Consider the following 24,463-nt stretch of genomic DNA (forward strand, 5'->3'; position numbering starts at 1 on the left):
CTCTTGAGGTTTAACAGGAGAGTGGCATGGCTAGTTATAGTGCCAATAAACTTCGGGATTCTATAGTAAATACACAGGTGGCAGATGGGGTATGAGTAAACAAACCATGTAATTGCTTTGGGTATGATTATTCCAGGGAGAGGTGGCAGGCAGAGTGGCTCATGTGGTGATCCTGGTGGGTCCACTATTAAAATGCTTTCCACAGATTTGTCTGTATCTATCACTGTAAAATACAATGAATGATACAAATATAACAAGTCAGGAGCTTCAATAAAAGTTGCTGGGCCTTTGATAGGCCCTTTGATCTTAAGAGCAACTCATGACCATGACAGGATTATAGACTAAATACCTAACATACAGTATTTGCTACCAGATAACAACAATAACTGCTATACTACTATTGCTACAGTGTGTAGACATTAAAGATTGGTTTAAAGAAACTGCTAATAGTAAAGGCAGTACCCTGGATATAAATTAGCTCTTTATTATGTAAAAGTTTAAAAATATACAAGAGTATAAAGAACAGTATAATAAACTCAGTTTCAGTAACGATCAACTTAAGGCCAATGTTGTTTCATCTACAGCCCCACCCACTGTTACCCAGCCCAACATGCATCCCACCATATCATCTCACTGGAAAATTGTAGTGCCCTTCAAGCTCTTCAGTCTTATTTGGGCCCCCAAAATAAATCCCATGAAGGGGACCTAACCCACATCGGTTGTTTGAAGCAAAATCCAACTGAGTCCAGCCAAAATCAGTCCAACCAACGCACAGACCCACGAGTGGAAAAAAATAGATATTTGTTGTTATAAATTACTGAGACTTTGGAGTTGATTGATATGTAGCATTACTTGCCAATAGTTACCTGAAACTTCTAACAAAATATTAATTTCTTTCGATGAATAGAATATGGTAGATTTTTCACTTCTTGTGTTTTCCACATTTTCTAACCTTAGCCTATGTTACCTTTTAAATTGAGGTGGGAAAAAAATAATATAATTTAAAAGAATAATTAGGAGGGGCAACTGGGTGGCTTAGTCAGTTAAGCATCCAACTTTGGCTCGGGTCATAGGATGAAAGTTTTCTGTTTTGCTGTCTTACTGTTAAGATGAAAGAATCATAGGGGCATCTGGGTGGCTCAGTGGGTAAAGAGTCCTACTTCGGCTCAGGTCATGATCAGTTGGTGAGTTTGAGCCCTGCATTGGGCTCTCTGCTGTTAGAACAGAGCCCACTTCAGATTTCCTCTCTCTCTCTCACTCTCTGTCTCTCTCTCTGCCCCGTCCCTGCTCACATGCATGTGCTCTCTCAAAAATAAACACTAAATAAATAAACATTTAAAAATAATAAAAAAAGAAGGATTAGGAGAAAAAACCCCAAAACAATGGAAATAATTATGTTTCTTCTCACTCTGTATTTAAACCAGAACAAAATTGCTAATTTTCCACATTGTGTGCAAGGTTACAATCAGTCAATGAGTGTTGGGAGTTTCACACTGTAAACGTGGTAAAAAAGTATGACATCTTAACAAGAAAATCATTATGGGCCTGTCTTGGTGTTCTTCTCCTTAAAGGCTTCCCGAATTAGGCAGATACACAGACCCTTCTTTCGTCTACTACCTCTAAACACACAAACCACACATTTCTGCCTCATTTAACAACTTTTTTTCTCCTTTTATTGTAAACCTAAGGAAAGGAGAAACTGTGAAGGATCAATACATTATCAATAACCAACTGCTTAGAGGGGAAGAATTTGAAATGTAGTCCTCACAAAGCTGAAGGATCACACCCACTCATTTATAAACCATGGTAATGCTCTGTCCCATTCTCTCATTTCATGTATCACAGTAAAGAGTTATTTATCTGCACACTCCACGTCTTTTTCCATATTAGCCTATATTGCCTTTGGTTATAAGACTGTCTTATGTATGTTTGCCAACTGCGTATGTACAGCCATAAAAACATATCCCCTACGAGAATGCATTTGAAAAAGTTAAAGAACATTCTGTAATCTGACATTACTGAAATATTTTAGACTAGCAGGTTTCACTCTTCAGTTTTACAATCTCAGTGTATTGGAGACATGATTTTTTATTAAAAGTTTAGGGCAAAGCAACTAGAAGTATTTAAACATATATAATTTATTTAATAACATAATATCTAAGTTTCCCTTTTTTGTTGTTGTTGGAGAAAAAGATGTTGTTTTTTCTTTATTTCACCCTGTGAAAGGGAACAAAACCACATTAGGTAGAAATTACTATATGACGTTAAAAAACAAGGAATCATGGGGTGCCTGGGTGGCTCAGTCGGTTGAGTGTCCGACTTCAGCTCAGGTCACGATCTCACGGTTCATGAGTTCGAGCCCCGCGTCAGGCTCTGGGCTGATGGCTCAGAGCCTGGAGCCTGCTTCGGATTCTGTGTCTCCCTCTCTCTCTGCCCCTCCCGCATTCATGCTCTGTCTCTCTCTGTCTCAAAAATAAATAAACATTAAAAAAAAAATTAAAAAAAAAAAAAGGAATCAGATTCCTTCCAAAGATTAATTTAGAAATTAAAACTGGATAATATGATTGCATTAAATACACTAATGGTTTAAAGACCAGAATGGTAGGGGTGCCTGGGTGGCTCAGTCGGTTGGGCATCCGACTTCGGCTCAGGTCATGGTCTCACGGTCCGTGGGTTGGAGCCCCGCGGCGGGCTCTGTGCTGACAGTTCAGAATTTGGAGCCTGCTTCAGTTTCTGTGTCTCCCTCTCTCCCTGCACCTCACCCATTTGCACTCTGTCTCTCTCCCTTTCAAAAATAAATAAACATTAAAAAAAATAAAGCAAAGACTAGAATGATTTTATTTATTTATTTATTTATTTATTTATTTATTTATTGAGAGACAGAGAGCACATGAGTGGGAGAGGGGCAGAGAGAGAGGGGGAGAGAGAATCCCAAGCAATCTCTGCACTGCCCGTGCAGATCCCAGAGCCTAACATGGGGTCTGAACTCAGGAACAGTGAGATCATGACCTGAGCTGACGTCAAGAGTTAAGACATTCAACCAACTGAGCAACCCTGGCACCTCGAGCAGAATGTTTTATAGTAAAAATTATTTCTAGCAATTTGATAATCTTTGCTTCTTGGGGTATAAATTCTTAAAATGGGAAGATACTGTTTTTAATAACAAAAATGAGGGGGTTTTTTTCATCCCCAAATGAGAAAATAAAAATTATTCCAGCCAAACCCACAATGAGATACTGTAAATGAACTCAAGTTTGCCAGTTGGGGTGCATCAAATTGGCCACAACCCAAGGAGGTGTTGAGAGCAAATAACTTTTTTATTACTTTGTTACAAGTAAAGAGACCTGGGTGTGTGTGTGTGGGGGGGTGGTGTATAGCTCTCAAAGGGCTGTCTCCCTGTGGAGTTTGTCCAGGAAACTTTTATTCAGTGTATTGGGGGTGGTGGCAGGGAGCTTCCATATATATTAAGGAACTTATTCTATTAATGAGGAACTAAGTTTCAATTGTGCATGCCTACCAGGTCAATATTCTAGTGCATACATTGTATGTTCAGAAAATGGTGGAAAGCCCTGCACATAGGAGGAGCTCTCAGTATTATAATGAGCTAAAAGGTAATTTCATGAGCTGAAGGTAACTCAGAGGGGCTTCCGTGCAGGTTCTCAGCTCCAATCTGGCTCAAACTGGCTCTCGTAAGAAGGGACTATCAGGCAAAACACCTCACAAGGGTTATCAGGCAAAAGACCTAGCTCGGCATCTGCTTGGCTGGAACTGTTGGTTCTTCAAAACAAAATACATTCCTTCTCTGCTTTTGTCTCTTCCTCTCCTCCCTCTGCTGATAGCTTTTAGCCCTCTGATTTCAGTAACTTCCCTAGTTATGTCTTGGCCAACAATATCACTGCACTTTTGTTAGAATGGCTGTTATCAAAAAGATGAAAGATAATTTGTGTTGGCAAAGATGTGGAGAAAATCCACATCTTGCACAATGCAATGGGAATATAAATTGTTACCGTCATTATGGAAAACAGTATGGAGTTTCCTCAAAAAATTTATAAAGAACTACCTTATGATCTAGCAATCCCACTTCTGAGTATATATTCAAAGGAAGTGGAATCATTATCTTGACAAGTTATCTGCACCCTCGTGTTCAGTGCTGCATTATTCACAATAGCCAAGATACAGAAACAACGTAAGAGTCCATGGATGGGCAAATGGATAAAGAAAATGTGGTATGTGTATATACAATGGAATGTTATTGAGCCTTAAAAAAGAAGGAAATCCGGGGCACCTGGGTGGCTCAGTCAGTTAAGCATCCGACTTCAGCTCAGGTCATGATCTCGCAGTCTGTGAGTTTGAGCCCTGCATTGGGCTCTGTGCTGACAGCTCAGAGTCTGGAGCCTGCTTCAGATTCTGTGTCTCCTTCTCTTTCTGCCCCTCCCTCACTTGCACTCTGTCTCTCAAAACTAAATAACCATTAAAAAAATGAAGAAGAAGGAAATCCTGTCATTAGTGACAACATGAATGAACCTGGAGGACATCATACAAAGTGAAATAAGCCAGACAACTTAAAGACAAACACCGCACCATCTCACTTAAATGTGGGATCTGAAGTAGTCAAACCCATAGAAGCAGAAAGTAGAATGGTGGTTGCCAGCGGATGGGGCTGGGGTGGTGGGGAATGGGGATGTATTGGTCAAAGGGTACAAAGTTTCAATTATGCAAGATGAATAAGTTCTAGAGATTTAATGCACAGTGTGATGACTGCAGTTAAACCGCACAGTATTTTATACTTGGTATTTACTAAGAAAGTAGATCTTAAGTGTTCTTACCACAAAAAAGTAAGAGAATAGTTATTATGTGAGATAAAATGTTAATGGGCTTGACGGTGGTGATCGTTTCATAATGTATACAAACATCAAGCCGTACACCTTAAATAACGTACAATTCCTAGTTGTCAATTATACCTCCATAAAGCTGAGAAAAGAAAAGGAAGGAAAAAATGATACAAGCACACAATAGTGAATTAAACACGATTAAGTTAATTGTAGTACAGGTCTCACAACCCTAAAGTATCAGAGCCTATTAAGAAATGACAACAAAGGGCTGCCTGGTTGGCTCAGATAGCAAAAGATTCTGAAGCAGTAGTTATGTTCAGTTTGGAGAGGCATGCGTTCCACCCGAGGACACCAAGAAGAGTCTTCATAGTCAGTAGTAGCCAAGAAGGAAGCAAGAGGCAGTTACTCAGGTGGGGAAGGAGGCCACTAGAAATGAAAAACAATCACACGTCGCATCACTACCACCATCACCATCACCACTACCATCCAGCAGCAACAGACACTCCCTTCCCTCTTGTAGCCAGGGACAAGAAATTAAATGCTCAAGTAACTCTAATTAAAGGCTAAAGTAACTCCCTTAAAGTAACTCTTGGTTTGATTTCACTGGGACAAAATACATTGAGGTTTTATGGAAAAGTGCTCTCCAGTGAAAGAAGTAAATAATGACAAAAGGAATGTGTTTTAAATGAGGAATTGCCATGCTAGGCTACCTTGCCTGTAGGCATGAAACTGATCCATACTCCTAAAATCAGAGTCTTAAAGCTTCCCCCCGGCAACCGTGACTACTCTTACTGTGAGTAGGAGAATGGTGGAAAGAATTTATCTCCATTCACCTGCAAAATGGTGTAAAGAAGAAAGCTGGAGAGACACACAGTACACATGTGGAGAAAAACCCACGGGTAAGTACCATAATGCAAGCAATCCATCCACAGAACACCACAGGGCGATGAACGAACAGAAACCAGAAGAAACTGAGGTGAGTTTTCCATCAGTAGCCTCAGGCTTCAATGACGATTCAAAGACCTCCAAGAAGTGAGACCCGGAGCAGTTGATTTCAATAAAATAAAAAGAAGACCAAAAATAAAATCGTCTCTGTGAGAACTAGATGTAATTTTACGTCTATATGTCAGAGATGATTTTTAGTCCACAAACTCATGACTCCAAAAAATAAAACTGTTTTTATTATAGTCCAAATTTCTAACACTGAACTTTTCCTTACCGGTTTGGTCTTATGTATTTCAACCAATGAAACTATACCCTCAGTTCTTTCCAGTTTTCTCCGGGTACAGGAGGGTGGGCTGTGAAGGGGGAAGGTGGGGGTGGACATGTGCCTTTTGTCATCTGACTTTTAGAGATGGGCCTTGTGATGTCTGTGGACCCTCCTCCCTCTCCTCTTGGATTCAGCAGCTCCTTTCTACATTAGGACCTTAGGGTCCAGGCTCTTCCTGACCCTGTTTGACCAAATGCCCCATGCAGCCATTTCTCTTGGAGTACCACTTCTCCAGAAATACTATCAGAAGGAAGGTGAAGTTCCCCTCTCAGGAGCTCTGTATGAGGGGAGCTCTCAGGAGCCAAAGATATCCCTCTGGCTCTTCAGATCCATTCCCTATGGGTCCCTAGAAAATTAAAATACCTCCATTCCCTGAGGATCACTAAATGCAGTCTCGGATATTTCTGAGAGGATTATGCTGTACATATACCACATATTATTTAACATCACAGCAGGGTTCGGCCAGCACCCCATAGTCAAACACATTCCTATTGGGGCACCTGGGTGGCTCAGTCGGTTAAGCATCCAACTTCAGCTTAAGTCATGATCTCGTGGTTTGAGTTCGAGCCCCACGTTGGGCTGTGTGCTGACAGCTCAGAGCCTGGAGCCTGCTTCGGATTCTGTGTCTCCCTCTCTTTCTGCCTCTCCCCTACTTGTGCTCTGTCTTTCTCTCTCTCCCAAAAATAATTAAAATGTAAAAAAAATAAAAAAAAAACAAACACATTCCTATTTCTGCAGTGAAATATATTAATAGTTACTTTATGTGGATGAATAAAAAGATAAATGGTCTCTCAGCGCCCAAGTCAGGTTTGGCCACCAAATAAGTGTGCTGCAAACTTACAAACTTCGGGTTTCAGGACTTTTGGATTTCATAACCACAGGAAAAGACTGGGAATCTGTAAGTGAGTTTGAGTAAGGTAGATATTATTAGGGTATTAGTTAACTGTAGTACAGTGCAATAACAATCAAAAGAGGAAGGTGTTGCTAGGAGGACTAGCAAGATCTGTAAAGATTTCATGGAGGAAAAAGCACTTGAGCAGAGACTGGAGAATGTATAGAAATTGGTAAACAGCAGAGAATAAAGGGCATCCCATGTGAGGAGTAAAAAGAACTCGATTGCACTAAACATCATTTGTCATGGGAAAAATGCAATGAAATTGATTTTGGCTTGGGAGGATGGGTGAAGTAAGTGATGGGGATTAAGGAGGGCACTGTTGTGATGAGCACCAGATGTTGTAGGGGACTCTTGAATCACTGTATTGTACACCTGAACCGTATAACACCGTATGTTAACTATACTGGCATTTACATAAAAACTTAAAGACAAACAAACAAAACCCCCAATAAAACAATGAGAACACACCTATGAGAATGCCTACAATCCTAAAGCCTGAAAATACAAAATTCTAGTAAACATGTAGAGCAACAGAAACTCTCATTTGTTGCTGGTGGGACTGCAAAATGGTATGGTCACCTGAGAAGACATGTTGGCAGTTTTATTTGCAAAGCTAAACACAGTCTTACTGTACAATCCAGCAACTGTGCTCCTGCATATTTATCCTCCTGATTTTGAAAACAAAAACCAGCACATGAATGTTTACAGCTTCTTTAATAATAATCTCCCCAAATGGAAGCAACCAAGATGTCCTTCAATAGGTGAGTGGATAAAGAACAGTGGTTCAGGGATGCCTGGGTGGCGGAGTGAGTTAAGCACCCGACTCTTGATTTTGGCTCAGGTCAGGATCCCAGGGTCATGGGATAGAGCCCTCATCGGGCTCTGTACTGAGCATGGAGCCTGCCTGAGGTTCTCTCTCTCCCTCCACCCCTCTCCCACTTACCCTCTAAACAGAAAGAAAGAAAGAAAGAAAGAAAGAAAGAAAGAAAGAAAGAAAGAAAGAAAGAAAGAAAGAAAGAAAAAAGAAATAACTGAGGTTTCTCCAGACAAGGGAATATTACTGACCAGTAAAAAGGAATGGGGTATCAAGACACAAGAAAAACATAGGTGAATCTTAAACTCATCTTAAAAAAAAAAAAAAAAAAACCTTAATTATATGACACTCTGGAAAAGGCACAACTATAGAGGTGGTAAACAGGTCAGTGGATAGGGGCTTATGGTGGGAAAAGGCTGAATTAGTGAAGCAGAGAGGATTTTTTTAGGGCTTGTGAAACTATTCTGTATGATACTGTAACATTGACTATATGAGACACCACGCATTTGTCAAATCTCCAAGAGCTTTAGAGCACAGAGTCAAACTCAAAAGATGCAAAAATTGCAAAAATCATTTAGAGGGGCACCTGGGTGACTCAGTTGGTTAAGCATCTGACTCCTGATTTCGGCTCAGGTCATGATCTCAACATTCCTGAGTTCGAGCCCTGCATCAGGTTCTGCACTGACAGCTTGGAATTATCTCTCTCTCCCTCTCCCTCTGCCTCTCCCCTGCTCTCTCTCTCTCTCTCTCTCAAAATAAATAAATAAACATTTAAAAAATCATTTACAAAGTGAGGGAGTCCCAGGAAGGAATGTTGAATGGTAAAAAAAGAATCTAACTGTATTATAAATACATGAAATATCTAACTGTATTATAAATATATGAAACAACCTCATTGAAGAGGGTGACAGGGAAGAGTGCTAACCTAAGTAATTTTGGAAATGAGTGGGATCTGTAAATGGAAAACAAAAGGAACTCTAGTTGATGAAGTGTGGTATGAGTTAGCAATTCTGAAATCACTGTATGTGCATATATATATATATATATATATATATATATATATATATATATGCATATATTAGAATTGAACTAATTAAGTAAATAGATGGCTGATGTGAGAGCTAGGTTTTTTTTTTTACTGTTGGAGTTACAGAGAAGCAAGGTGGGTAAAGGCTAGAATGACCCATGTGGTAATGGATTAGAATTGGGGATATCAATATGAACTCATGTTTTCCTTAATATATGTACAGATGGTTACATATAGAAATATTTACAGGGATGTGTGTATGCACTAGTTAGTATACACACATGTAATTCCTTGTTGTCATCTGAGAGGGCCTAGAAGCAATGACACTCCAGTAGCAACAAGCGCACTTAGCGCCAGCTTTTGGTTTCTAATACCATTCCCCAGGGAAAGTAACCAAGACCCCTGGGAGAATTGGCTGACTGTAGAACTAGGGCAGGAAATATGCAAGATGAGCTTGGGGCATCTAGCAGTGCCAGAAGGTAAGGAAGTGGGAATATGTCAAAATGACACAGAGCCATCCAGAAGAACGCTCAATGGCCAAAGCTGGAAGAATTTGAGCAATTCAATAAGTAATGCAGTATTAGATTACATCCCAAAGTAGAAAATAGATATTCACAAATCCACGCTAATGTGAATAAATCATTGCATAAGGCAACTAGGCAGAAGAATTCCAAATATTTTGTGTAGATACTTTGCACTGAAGTGTGATCCTGAAGTGTGACTGCACAGTGACTCCCTTCCAAAGAATACAATATAAAAGGAGAAAAAAAGAGTAACATTACCTCAACCAGGTAACCAAGGTTAGTATCAATAGTGAAAAGTCATATTGATAGTAAGTACCCATGACATGATGTGATGAGAATGATACTTCTTTACCTCTATTGTCTTCCTCCTAAAAACTAATAACCCCTATCTCATCTTGAGAAAAACATCAGATACATTCCAACTGAGGGACTTTCTTTCTTTTTTTTTTTTTAATTTTTTTTTAACGTTTATTTATTTTTGAGACAGAGAGAGACAGAGCATGAACGGGGCAGGGTCAGAGAGAGGGAGACACAGAATCCGAAATAGGCTCCAGGCTCCGAGCTGTCAACACAGAGCCCGACGCGGGGTCGAACCGCGAGATCGTGACCTGAGCCAAAGTCAACCGCTCAACCGACTGAGCCACCCAGGCGCCCCCCAACTGAGGGACTTTCTACAAAATACCTGCCCAGTATTCCCCCAAACTTTCAAGATCATCAAAAATAAGGAACATCTGAGAAACCATGACAGCCAAAATGAGCGTAAGGAGACAACTAAATGTAGTGGTATCCTAAATGGAATCCTGGGAAAGAAAAAGGATATTAGGCAGAAACTAAGGAAATCTGAATGAAGTATTGACTTTAGACAATAATACAGTATCAATATTGGCCCATCAAATGTAATAAATGTACTATACATATGTAAGATGTTAATAAGAGGGGAAACTGGGTGCGCATATATGGGAATTCTCTGCACTAATTTCAGTTTTTTTGTAAATCTGAATTATTCTAAAATTAACTTTTTTAAAATTTGTTTCATTCTTTATTTTTTTTAAATTTACATCCAAATTAGCATATAGTGCAACAATGATTTCAGGAGTAGATTCCTTAGTGCCCCTTACCCATTTAGCCCCTCCCCCAATCCCTCCAGCAACCCTCAGTTTGTTCTCCATATTTATGAGTCTCTTCTGTTTTGTCCCCCTCCCTGTTTTTATATTATGTTTGTTTCCCTTCCCTTATCTTAATTTGTTTTGTCTCTTAAAGTCCTCATATGAGTGAAGTCATATGATTTTTGTCTTTCTCTGACTAATTTCACTTAGCATAATACCCTCCAGTTCCATCCATGTAGTTGCAAATGGCAAGATTCCATTCTTTTTGATTGCCAAGTAATACTCCATTGTATAGATATACCACTTCTTTATCCATTCATCCATCGATGGACATTTAGGCTCTTTCCATACTTTGGCTATTGTTGATAGTGCTGCTATAAACATGGGGGTGTATGTTTGCACCTTCAAAACAGCACACCTGTATTCTGTGGATAAATGCCTAGCAGTGCAATTGCTGGGTCATAGGGTAGTTCTATTTTTAGTTTTTTGAATAACCTCCATACTGTTTTCCAGAGTGGCTGCACCAGCTTGCATTCCCACCAACAATGCAAAAGAGATCCTCTTTCTCTGCATCCTCACCAACATCTGTTGTTGCCTGAGTTGTCAATGTTAGCCATTCTGACAGGTGTCAGATGGTATCTCATTGTGGTTTTGATTTGTATTTCCCTGATGATGAGTGATGTTGAGCATTTTTTCATGTGTCGGTTGGCCATCTGGATGTCTACCTTGGAGAAGTGTCTATTCATGTCTTTTGCCCATTTCTTCACTGGATTGTTTTTTTGGGTGTTGAGTTTGATAAGTTCTTTACAGATTTTGGATACTAACCCTTTATCTGATATGTCATTTGCAAATATCTTCTCCCATTCTGTTGGTAGCCTTTTAGTTTTGCTGATTGTTTCCTTTGCTGTGCAGATGCTTTTTATTTTGATGAGGTCCCAGTAATTCACTTTTGCTTTTGTTTCCCTTGCCTCTGGAGACGTGTTGAGTAAGAAGTTGCTGCAGGCAAGATCAAAGAGGTTTTTGCCTGCTTTCTCCTCAAGGATTTTGATGGCTTCCTGTCTTACATTGAGGTCTTTCATCCATTTTGAGTTTATTTTTGTGTATGCTGTAACAAAGTGGTCCTGGTTCATTCTTCTGCATGTCGCTATCCAGTTTTCCCAGCACCACTTGCTGAAGAGACTTTTTTCCATTGGATATTCTTTCCTGCTTTGTCAAAGATTAGTTGGCCATACGTTTGTGGGTCCATTTCTGGGTTCTCTATTCTGTTCTATTGATCTGAGTGTCTGTTCTTGTACCATATTGTCTTGATGATTACAGCTTTGTAGGATAGCTTGAAGTCTGGGATTGTGATGCCTCCTGCTTTGGATTTCTGTTTCAAGATCGCTTTGGCTATTCAGGGTCTTTTCTGGTCCCATACAAATTTTAGGATTATTTGTTCTAACTGTGTGAAGAATGCTGGTGTTATTTTGATAGGGATTGCATTGAATATGTAGATTGCTTTGGGTAGTATTGACATTTTAACAACATTTGTTCTTCCTACCAGGAACATGGAATCTTTTTCCATTTTTTTGTGTCTTCTTCAATTTCTTTCATAAACTTTCTATAGTTTTCAGTGCATGGATTTTTCACCTCTTTGGTTAGATTTATTCCTATGTATTTTATGGTTTTTTGTGCAACTGTAGATGGGATTGATTCCTTGATTTCTCTTTCTGTCGCTTCATTGTTGATGTATAGGAACACAACCGATTTCTGTGCATTGATTTTATATCCTGCAACTTTGCCAAATTCATGAGTCAATTCTAGCAGTTTTTTGGTGGAATCTTTTGGGTTTTCCATATAGAGTATCATGTCATCTGCGAAGAGTGAAAGTTTTACCTCCTCCTGGCCGATTTGGATGCCTTTGATTTCTTTGTGTTGTCTGATTGCAGAGGCTAAGACTTCCAATACTATGTTGATTAACAGTGGTGAGAGTGGACATCCCTGTCTTGTTCCTGACCTTAGGGGGAAAGCTCTCAGTTTTTCCCCACTGAGGATGATATTAGCGTTGGGTCGTTCATATATGGCTTTTATGATCTCGAGGTATGATCCTTCTATCCCTACTTTCTTGAGGGTTTTATCAAGAAAGGATGTTGTATTTTGTCAAATGCTTTCTCTGCATCTATTGAGAGGATCATATGGTTCTTGTCCTTTCTTTTATTGATGTGATGAATCGTGTTGTTTTGCAGATATTGAACCAGCCCTGGATCCCAGGTTTAAATCCTGCTTGGTTGTGGTGAATAATTTTTTTAATGTATTGTTGGATCTGGTTGGCTAATATCTTGTTGAGGATTTTTGCATCCATGTTCATGAGGGAAATTCATCTAGAGTTCTTTTTAGTGGGGTCACTGTCTGGTTTTGGAATCAAGGTAATGCTGGCTTCATAGGAAGAGTTTGGAAGTTTTCCTTCCATTTCTATTTTTTGGAACAGCTTCAAGAGAACAGGTGTTACCTCTTCCTTAAATGTTTGGTAGAATTCCCCTGGAAAGCCCTCTGGCTCTGGACTCTTGTTTTTTGAAAAATTAATTTTAATGTTTATTTATTTTTGAGAGAGAGAGACACAGAGGGTGAGTAGGGGAGGGGCCAAGAGAGAGGGAGACATAGAATCTGAAGCAGGCTCCAGGCTCCGAGCTGTCAGCACAGAGCCTGATGCAGGGCTCAAACCCACAGACCACAAGATCATGACCTGAGCTGAAGTTGGACGCTTAACCAGCTGAGCCACCCAGGTACCCCTAAAATTAATTTTTAAAAAGAACCCCATTCATACACAAGCCCAGATCTTGAGGCTACTGCTCATTTGCTTTTCTCATTATTGTCATTTACTGTCTTCTTGGCCATATACTCACATTCAGAGCACTTTATCATCTGGCTAGTTTTTCATTCCAAGACTCTTCATCATTCTGAGGCCTTTCAACATTCATGTAGTCAAACCATCCACCACCATGTCTAACACTTCATCAGTCTGTTCAGTTCCAATAACCATCATACCCATTCTGTATCAACCACTCACTTCCAGAGCTATACAGTACTACTCCACAGTTTGAAATGCTGACCACAGACTACAGCCCCCACTATGCCCATTCACCTCCTTCTCCCAGAGACATAGAATCTCTGACTTTAGATAGAGTCGCCTAAGATAAAGAGTATATTTCCCAGATTTCCTTCTGTTACATGTGACCCATGTGGCAATTCTGGCCAGTGATGTATCACTTTCATTATAGGTCTTAGATGGAGAGAACATTCCTTCTCTTATCCTCTTCCTCCTTCATGCTGGCTGAAATGTATATTAATGGCTGGTTATATGTATATTAATGGATGGTTCCAACATCCATTTTGGATGAGGGGACTATGTGAAAGGAAGCCCATATGGCAGAATTGCAAGACAAAAATCTCCTGGGTCTCAGATATTATAATACAACTAATCCAACTTTAACTGCCTATCTCTGGATCGTTATATGAGAAAGCACATCTCTCTTGTTTAAGGAACTGTTATTTTTAGGTTTTCATCATTCCCAGTTAAACTTACAAATCCGTTCACTCCCTTATTCCATCAGCCTTTCTTGGCCATACAGCATGATGGTTAAGAGTTTTGAAATCAAAGAGAGTTGTTTTGATACCCAGCTCTACCACCCAATAATTTCCTGATCTTGGGCACTTTATGTAAATAGTATAAGCATCAATTTCCGTATGTGTAGCTACCTCATTGTATCTAACTTATAGGGATATTGTGAGGTTCTTATTGCCTGATACATATAAGGAGTTTGGTAAGCACCACTGTCCCTTGACAGCCTCACTCTGCTCTCATAATGCATCACTGTATCCATTCTTGCTGGCGTTCTCAACCTCCTCCCTTGTCCTGCTGCATCTTTCTTGCAATCCCTACCTTGGTCACTCCAAGTCTTCTCCATGCCTACATGATTATGGGCTAACACAATTATGCAAATTGGGACCACTACAAGTGTATGGTCTCCAGCAGGGCTCTCCTGGAGGCTGGGAAGTATTTGAAATCTGTATCTATCCCTAAGCACATCCATTCCCCACAGTTTATGCATTTTCACTCTTCACGTCATCCCTAGAATAAAGAAACATGCTTATTCTGCTTCCTTAAAAGAAAAAAAAGGGGCTCCTGGGTGAAGTCAGCTGAGCATCTGAGTTCAGCTGAGGTCATGATCTCATGGTTCATGAGTTTGAGCCCATCGTCAGGCTTGCTTCAGATCCTCTGTCCCCCTCTCTCTCTCTTCCCCTGCCCAACTTGCTCTCTCTCTTAAAAATAAACATTTTTTGAAAATTTAAAAAAAAAGAATTTTACCTCAATCCCTTTATCTCATCCCCTCCCCAATCATCACATACCTTACTCCACCTGAAGTAGAGAGAAATGTGACCTCTGTGCTCTTTTGAGCTAGGGACTCACTTTGCTTTCCTCCCCATTTAAGCCTGCTGAGTTAGTATTCTCTGTGCTTATGGTCTTATTTTTATCAATTACTACAAAGGGCTTTTAAATACATTGTTTCATTTAAGCCACACAATAATCCAGCAAGGAGAACTTGTACTATCGTTTTACAGATGAAGAAACAGAAGCTGAGAGAGGTTAACTGGCTTCTCCAAGGTCACTTGGCATCTAACATCCATGCCCCATGGCTTCAGTTTCAGACCACTTTCCACACCACCACACAGCTTCCTTGGACCCTGCTACCCATCCCATCCATGGTCAGCCTAGATGAAACTCTCCCTTCAGAAGCTCTCTCACATCTGCCTTTCTTTCTGGTCACACATGCTGGCTTTCCTCCCCTCACCCTTAATCAACCAATTTATCTCTCTCCTTAGCGTCTAAAGCTGCCACTCCACCCCGCCCCACCAGATGACTCTTAAGGTACCACTCTGATTAAACCTCACCTCCCTCAAAAAACGCTGAATGCTCTCATTTTCCTGAAGAATCAAGCCCAGATGTCACAGCCACGTGGGCCCCAAGCTCTGACCTCGTTTCCCTTTCTGGACTCATCTCTCTGTTTCACCTGCAAAAAATCCTCCTCTGCTTTGGTCTTTTAGCCATTCCCTACACTTTCCTTACCCGGGCCATGCTTTGTTCTTGCTGTTTTTCTTTGTTTGTGTCAGGTTGATTTGTTACTTCTTTTTACTTATAATACCTTGCCCACTAACCCACCACCCATTTTGCAATCTGTACACCTTAAACACACAACCCAAGTTCTAATTCCTTCATGTAGCCTCCCCTGCTTTCTAAGTGAGCAACTTTCATTCATATGGCACCTAGCTGCCTGGTTACATAATTTCCTCCATCAGTCTATAAGTTTCAGGAGGCTCCAACTATGTCAGAGGCATCTTTGTATCACTCTCATATCTAGCAGAGGCTCTGAATATAGCAAGTGGGCAACCAATGTGTAAAATGCTTTGGTTAAATGAATATTCAGGAATAAAACCATCTTCCCATGCAAATATATGCGTTTAAATTCCAAAATAAAAGACACACACACATGCACAAACTTTGACAATATCCACAGAATTTTCCATAGTCTTTAACAATTTAACAGAAATGAGAGGTAACTGAGAAAATTTAAACTCATAATTTTATAATTTAAGTACAATGTAGTCCACTTAATTAAGAATTCAACTCCATTTAGGCTGTAAATAGATATTTAAAATTATGTATTTGTATTGATTTATAATACAGACATAGGTTTTCAAGGATTCATAGAGCTTCACGTCATAAGCCAGATTTTGTAACTGGCCTCTTTATTTGTTAGGTAAGTAAACCCAAAGGCAATGAAGTCTTGAAAAGTGGATGAAACCCCAAAAAAAACTCTATGTGACCTACAGAGCGCTTTAATAAAACATTGTCCATGCAAATCCTATATCCAGTGATACTCATTTTGATCTACTGATGTTTCCATGGAGGATACTTCTGCTAGCTGTGACTTCTCTTTATGTAACATCCCAGATCTCCACTTCTATTCTCATAATTTAGAACCCAGTTCCATCACATGTTGCTGCTAGTTCTCTGGCAAGTCAAACATTTTAAAGACTATAGGCAGGTTAGGAGAGGTTGTACAATGCAGGATGGAAAGTATTATGAAAACCAAACTCTCCTGTTTCGTCTTGTATTTGTGCTTCCTTTTGGTCTTTTCCCTACTTGGGTCCTTGGGAATTGTGTGCATGTGTAACAGTACCTACTACATGGTCTCTTTTTAGCACAGGTTGGATATGAAAAGTCCAAACAGGAAAACACTGAAGGAATCCTGAGGCCCTCAGAGAAATAAATTATAGCTGCTCCTTTAGCTCTGCTTTCTGTCCTTTGTTCTTTATTTAAGAAAAACAAGTTATTTCCCCCATTTATCAGCTCTCATCTTCTCAAATTATAAGCAAGTGAAATCAGTAAAGGTCATTTAAAGGCAAGTGTAAACCTGGCAAGTTTAAGAGAAGAGGCCATGGTATAGATTAGTGGCCTGGGGGGACAAACTGAACTACAGGAGCTTACAGTGAGGAAAAACTCAGGTTTGCTATACAATGCTAGCACTGTGTTACACAACTGAGGCCCATCCCATAAGTACTAATTGTTTAAAGTCATACAGGCATAGGCAGCCCTTCAAATTCAACTATAAATATAACAAAAAAGAAAAAAATAGGGAGAAATTCAGAAATGTGCAAATATCATTGTTTCTGGGGCAAAACTCTATCGACCAGTAGTTTGGGTTTGCCACCAAGAAAAAGTGAGAACAAGAGAATTTTAGGAAGTAATATCCGTGAAGAAACAAAAGTAGGCAAAATGAATTTCAGGTCTTCATTAAAGAGTTTATAGGTTTGAAAAAAAAGAAATCCAGGCTATTGAAGAATTCATACTTCTGGGAAACACTTTCCCATGCACTGTATCTATAACAACTATTAAACAAGTTCTCTTTCTCTCTTTATTAAGAAAGCCTCCAGAACCAAAAATTCCCTGGAGAACTTCTGTGCCACCATTTGCCTTGGGCTTCTTTACTCATGACTGCAACCTATCTCTGGAAACTGGGAATAACAGGTGGTCTAAAATCACTTATGATTAAGGGTACCTGCAGCGTGCCAATGATGTGAACGTTCACACATCTAGCCAATACACATTTAACCAGGATGATCCTTTAAACCAGGACAACATGAGAAAGTGACATTACAATACAACAGAAAACCGATTTTTCCCATTGAACTACAGAATACTTTTCCAGAAGTATTTCACCTCTTTCCAGAAATACATAAAGTTAACTGCAAAACAGTAATAGCACAGTGCTCATCAAGCCACAGAACAAATCACCTTGTTTTCAAAATATTAACGTAAACTTAGTGTCAAGTGCATCAATGTACTAACCAAAATTACTGTTGCTTTCGAACAGTTGATACAACAAAAGTGCTGTGAGAAGTCTTATCAGCAAAACTGGTGGCAGCTTCAAAAGAGATCCATTAAAAATTGTTAGTGGTATGAAATAACGACTTATCAAAAATTCACTTCACGTTCACCAGTGTTAGCTCTTTACAATGGGAGTTTAACTCCAGGGTATATATACTCTTCTGAATATAATCAACAAGCAACAAAGCCAGCGCCCACAGTTAGAGGTTTTCAGACCTGGCAGAAGGAATCTATTGTATGGCATAGAACTCTGTCCATGCTCAAAATATCTAACGATATTTCTCATCTATACCGGACTTCTTTGAAAAGTACTATACTGTTTCATATCCTCCTTTCACTATAACAAAATGTATTAAATAAAACCTTTAGATTAGATTTAAAAGCTGCTGAAAAACCGCCTGCTTTAGGCTCTAATTATCAGAGGTCTGTTATCTGGGAGCTTTGGGCTCTCAAATATCAGAAACCCCAATAACTTATCATAAAAATACAAGCTCTTGGTTTTGAAAAATATACAAAATGCACTTCACATGGAAATAGCTCTTGATTGTCAAGGAAAGTAAGATACCAGTCTCATTCATAGATTCATGTTGTGTTTGCATTTCAGTGGTCTTTGTTTTTGCAGACTCCATTTTTCACAGTTTTGGGCAGCCTCTGACCTTTGGTGTAAGCACGGTACCAAAAATGGAGAAAGAGCAGCAGAAAGATGCACCCATAACTCATAATGATGTACAGAAAGACTGGAAACTGGTACTTGCAATCCTCCATGAAAAAGAACTGGCCTATGTGGATAGTGACAATAATGAACTGGGCCTAAGAGATGAAAGAATGAAAAATATTATTCAGATATGAAGTCACAATGGAGCAATTATCTAATGCATTCTTTGGCTGCTTATGTTTAAACACTCTCCAACCACATCTAGCGGACTGCTGGGTAGGGAATTTTATCTTTAAATCTATCTGCCCTCCATGGATATGAGAGTGGGTAGGACAGTGTCAGAATCCAGACTGGAATTGGGAACCACTATGCAGTCCTGCCAAACTCTATAACTCGAGCGGGGCCCCATGTAAATGCCCTGGAGCTGTGAGGTGCAAGAGGCCTTTTGTACCCAGAGGAAGGACCATCAGAGCAGGTTTTCTTGGCACGTCTCTGACTTGAGTCCTCGACTGAGGAAATGCACAAGGAACCACTATCTTATGGTCTTACTATTTCTAAAATAATTTCAATTCAAATATTCTGTCTTGCTGTTAGACAAGGTATTTCAATTTTGGGGAACTACAAACATTCTAATTACAGCCCCAGCAATTTTGTAGGAGCCAAAGCATCTCTGAGTCCTTATATCTGCCACCTGTCATCCACAGTCATAGATAAAAATATATCCTGCCAATGGCAGGAGAAAATCTGTAAGGAGTGAAACATTACTGATCACCGTTCTAGTGATGCCCAAAGGCTCTTTGTCCCAGAACATTATACACAGTCTAAAGAGGAACACTTCCAGGCTAATGTTCAGATTTTTTGGATAGCTTTCTTCTCCAGATTAAAAGGCAACATGAGTTCTGAGGGAATTTTAGAAAAGTAAACATTTATCCATACAAATAAATAACAATTACCTATAAACTATCCAGTTGTAACCATCGTTAAGATTTTCACACAGTTTCTTTTATTATCATCATCAACTTTCCTTGCCTTATCTGAATGAACTTTCATGACATTCCTGTGCAGTAGCTATCCCTCTCATTTTTCAGACAAGAAGATGAAACCTTAGGAAGCTTAAGTGACACCCTCAACATTCAATGTAGGTGTGTTTGTGTATAACCAACATGTTTGAAATAGTAATAAACAAATGTCTATTCTTTTTTCTATATGAATAGTTTGCCCCATTATTAAACATTTTTTACAACATTTAAGAGTAATGTTAAGTGCAAAAAGCCCAATATAAAGTTGTATACGCAGTATAGTGCAAATCACACAAGTGTACATATATAAGTAGAGAAAAGACAAGCTATTTAGATGTTTTAATTTCTCTGCAATGAGCATATATTACTTTACAGTCAGAAAAAAATTCTTAAAAAGAAAACAATTGTGAATAATTTTCTTGATTTCATAATATCCCAAAGTAAGAATTAAAAAAATTTATTTCACTATTTCCTTATACTTGGTTATTTAGACTGTTGTCAACTTTGTCAGTATATTTATTATACCATCACTCTACATCTTTAATGCTCTCAAAGTTACATTCCCTCCCTCAAAGTCATTTAGATCTAGAATATGGAATTTCTAACTTCTAATTTAATATTATGCCTACTGTGGTTCAAATAACTTTGAGATCATCTTGATCATAACTATATTTATTTAATATAAAAGCAGAAATAGTATAAAGATGGCATAAAGATACACATTATGGTTCAACTGAGCTTCTCGGCTACCAAATACACTTCATTTTCAACACAGTTCTTGACAAAAGTTTAAACTACAGGAAAAGGATAAGGACAGGATGCAACATAGGAGCCAGACACACTATATCCCTATTGTTTTGTAACTTCTTTATTTAGTTACTATCCTGATTCATAGGGAAGAGGAATGACTGCAATTTAGTTTTGTATCTGATTTTAAAGAAAATTAATTACTCACAAGCTGTAATGATGTCAAATATTTTTTCCACCACAAATACTTCTGGAAGGCTGGTCCCAATGCAGATAGCCCATAGTATGAATACATAACTACATGTACAGCTGTATTTAGAAAGGCATGGAAAGTTCCCAAACCACCTGGAAAATAAAATTATTATAAAATGGGGGCACTGTTCCTTAAAACGAGACTCATTTTGTCTAAATTGAGATTTTTAGAATAAATATTTCTTTAATTTTAGTAGAAAGAAATGCATCCAAAACATAAATCTTGTTAAACAGCTACTAAATTAGAGGGAACTGGATAATACATTCATTCAGTAAAATACAAGATGCAAAACTTTAAAAATAAATTAGCATGTCTATTGTTATATCTTAACCTTAAGATGGTCTTATAATTTGGATATACTTTAACAAATTAAGCTGTGTTACTTTTTTAACATGGCATATGCTAAATAATAGTAATCAAATTCATTTTTTTAGTGAGGGTTGACATATGTACACAAATACATTAATCTTAAGTGTATAATTTGATGATTTTTTTACATAGGTATACACCCCACATAACCATCACCAAAGTCTAGATAGACTATTTCCAACATCACATATATTCCTATGTCCCCCTTCCAAGAATATACCCCTCCCAAAGTAACCTTTATGCTAAAACTATAGTTCTGCCTTTTATTAAACTTCATATAAATAGAATTATACAACAGATTTTGAGACTACTTTCTTTTTTTTAATGTTTATTTATTTTTGAGAGAGACAGAGACAGAATGCGAGTGGGTTAGGGGCAGAGAGAGAGGGAGACATGGAATCCTAAGCAGACTCCAGGTTCCGAGCTGTCAGCACAGAGCCCAACACGGGGCTCGAACTCACAAGCCATGAGATCATGACCTGAGCCGAAGTCGGACGTTTAACCGACCGAGCCACCCAGGTGCCCCAAGCCTACTCTCTTTCAATCAACATAATGTTTTTAAGAATTTATCCATGTTGCTATGTATATTAGTAGTTTGCTTTCTTACTTCTGTGCAGTATTATAGTATTACACTGTATGAATTCATCACAATCCATTCTCCCGTGCTACAAAACTTTGGCAGTAAAACCACTGGCTTTCATCAGTAGGCTAAGCTAGGTTTGCCTTAGTTATTTAAAAATAATTGTTTTTCCAAAATAAACATTTATTAATTGTTAAGTCATCTTTGATTACCGCTTCCATTTGATTATTATCAATTGTGCCTTCTTATCTTGGTTTTCTTCTTCTAACCACTATATCTCCTACTGGTCCTATTCAAGTTAGAGTTGAAGCAAAAAATCCTTGGAGAACAGAAGCAAAGATCATTTCAATTGTCTTTAGCTGGACCTGTAGTAGTGGAAGGGGTAACAAGGTGATGAGCTGATAGTAGGGGCAAAAAAATGAAAAAAAAAACTCTTCCCTGGCATCTTTCCTAAGACGGACCATCTAGAAGAAGCTGCATTCTTTATGTATAGCCTGATTCAGCTTAGTGATGCTGATCTGAGATTTAAATTTTTCTCGAAAATATTCCACTTTCTTTATTCCATTACTCTTTTTTTTTTTTTTTAGTTTTCGAGAGAAACAGAGACAGCATGAATGGGGGAGGGGCGGAAAGAAAGAGAGAGAGAGAGATAGAGAATCCCAAGCAGGTTCTGCACTGATAGTGCAGAGCCTCACGTGGGGCTTGAACCAACAAACTGTGAGATGATGACCTGAGCCAAAACCAAGAGTCAGACACTTAATCAACTGAGCCATTTATGTGCCCCTATTCCAGTATTATTTAATTCCAGAAATAAAACAAAACCTCACAAATGTGGAACAATTACATTAGAAAAAGGACCAAATTCATAAGCATTATGTATTCCAGAAATTTTAAAGCAAAACAAAAATTGTTGCATAGTAGAAACTAATGACTTAATAATCACTCATAATCAGAGAAATTTTAGATACTTCTGGATACTACCACTGCTAAAGTATTCCTTTAACCTTTTTTAAATAAAATAAATATTTTTGAGTAATTTAAATACTTCCCCCATGCCTCATTTCTGCTATACTATGCTTCATAAACTTTCCCTTACTAGAGTAAATAAAATTTCAGCCAATTCTTTAATTATCATAAATTTCAAGTCAGAAGAAACTGAATTAATGCAGCTTATCAACAACCTCCCACCTTTTATTATTTACATTTAGGTTGGTCTTTTTTCCCAAAATAAACTTGAATAAATAAACTATAGTGGTGTGAAAACACCTTTTCTGAGGTGATTTAAAAATATAATAGTTGTCTATTTCTGATAGGTTAGGAGTCAAGCTGCTTAACAGGCATATGCCAAATACTTCTCAATTCCATTTGTGTCTCCTGATTATACAAACAGACAGGAAACCTATTTCACCTTTGATTAGCAATCTACATCAGAGCCTTTCTCATTAAGACACCTCTCCCATTTTTTGTTAGAAGACTATTTTCCATTCAGAATCTTTCACCATTTAAATGTCCTAAAATGAGGATCCCATGGACAGGAATTTAATAAAGCACTAACATAATTAACAGTGTTTAGTAAGGGTTACTCATCAAAATCAGCCATCAAAATTAACTTATTTTCTTGGAAGGCTTTCCTAATAAAGTATTTTCTAAGCTTGCTTTCTTCTTTACAATAGTTTTGAAAAGCTAACATCTCAGAATGAATTACAGTTAGTGCCATCACATTTTATTCCTTTGGATTAGAAAAATAAAGGAATCACCTGGGTAATTATCACAGCTCTCCATATCTCTGGAAGGGAATATGTGCATAATGAATATAAAAACCTGCCAGAGAAACGTTTTATCATATTCCAAAGAAAAGTTGGATTGCTGTTATGCCAGAGAAGTGTACAACAGGCAAACAGGAAATTAAATACTAGATAGAGATCAGCTGTGCTCAAGTTTTTGAAAGAACAGTTTAAACTGAACAGTTTCATTCTAGGAATGAAAGTCAATGCCAAACCACATTTCTGGAAGTATCTCAGCTCTTATCACTGTACTTGTCACTAAGTAGATATAGGTGTACAAGTGTTTACTAAATTCCACATGCAAGACTGAATGGAAATGCCAACTTAGGGAATGTATAAGAGAGAAGAAAGTATTTGCATTTTGTAAAGCAGAAGGGGGATTAAGGTGTGGACAACGAACCCACTACAAAGTGTTCAATGTCCATAAATAGGGTAACATTGAAAAACAGGAATTTCTTTTTTAAAATTTCATTATCAAAAGCAATACTTGTTTAGAAATGGAAGCCTATCAATGGACTCAAAGATACACTTTTTTAAAAAATCTGTGATTTGTTATTTATTTATTTATTTTTTTAACATTGATTCATTTTTTTGAGGGACAGAGAGAGAGCACAAGCAGGGGAGGGGCAGAGAGAGGGAGAGACACAGAATCCGAAGCAGGCTCTAGGCTCTGAGCTGTCAGCACAGAGCCCGATGCAGGGCTTGAACTCATGAAATGTGAGATCATGACTTGAGCCGAAGTCGGACACTTAACCGACAGCCACCCAGGCTCCCCTTCAAAGATACACTTTAGAAAAGGGCTCACCCAAAAAACTGCTAGAACTAATATATGAATTCAGCAAAGTAGCAGGATATAAAACCAATGTACAGAAATCTATGACATTTCTATACACAAATAATGTAGGAGAAGGAGAAATCAAGGAATCGATCTCAATTACAATAGCACCAAAACCATAAAATAACTAGAAATAAACTTAGCTAAAGAGGTAAAAGATCTATACGTTGAAAACTACAGAAAGCTTATGAAAGAAATTGTAGAAGACACAAAGAACTGTAAAAACATTCCACGCTCATGGATTGGAAGAACAAATATTGTTAAAATGTTGATACTACTCAAAGCAATCTACATAGTCAATGCCATCCCTATCAAAAAAAACCCAAC

General features: G+C 38.4%; 1 protein-coding gene across 1 annotated transcript in view; it reads right to left on the reverse strand.

Moving 5' to 3' along the window:
- Window positions 1–16,796: 16,796 nt before the first annotated feature.
- The window catches only part of ELOVL7 (ELOVL fatty acid elongase 7), a 72,810-nt gene continuing 65,143 nt past the window's right edge, over window positions 16,797–24,463 (reverse strand). Inside the window, exons 7-8 of the mRNA XM_042939704.1 lie at window positions 20,524–20,660; window positions 16,797–18,704 (exon numbers count right to left, since the gene is read on the reverse strand). Coding sequence (XP_042795638.1) covers window positions 18,495–18,704; window positions 20,524–20,660 — 347 coding nt within the window. The 3' untranslated portion in view covers window positions 16,797–18,494. The remainder of the gene's footprint in view (window positions 18,705–20,523; window positions 20,661–24,463) is intronic.

This window comes from Panthera leo, chromosome A1, assembly GCF_018350215.1.
Source record: "Panthera leo isolate Ple1 chromosome A1, P.leo_Ple1_pat1.1, whole genome shotgun sequence".
Lineage (NCBI taxonomy): Eukaryota > Metazoa > Chordata > Mammalia > Carnivora > Felidae > Panthera > Panthera leo.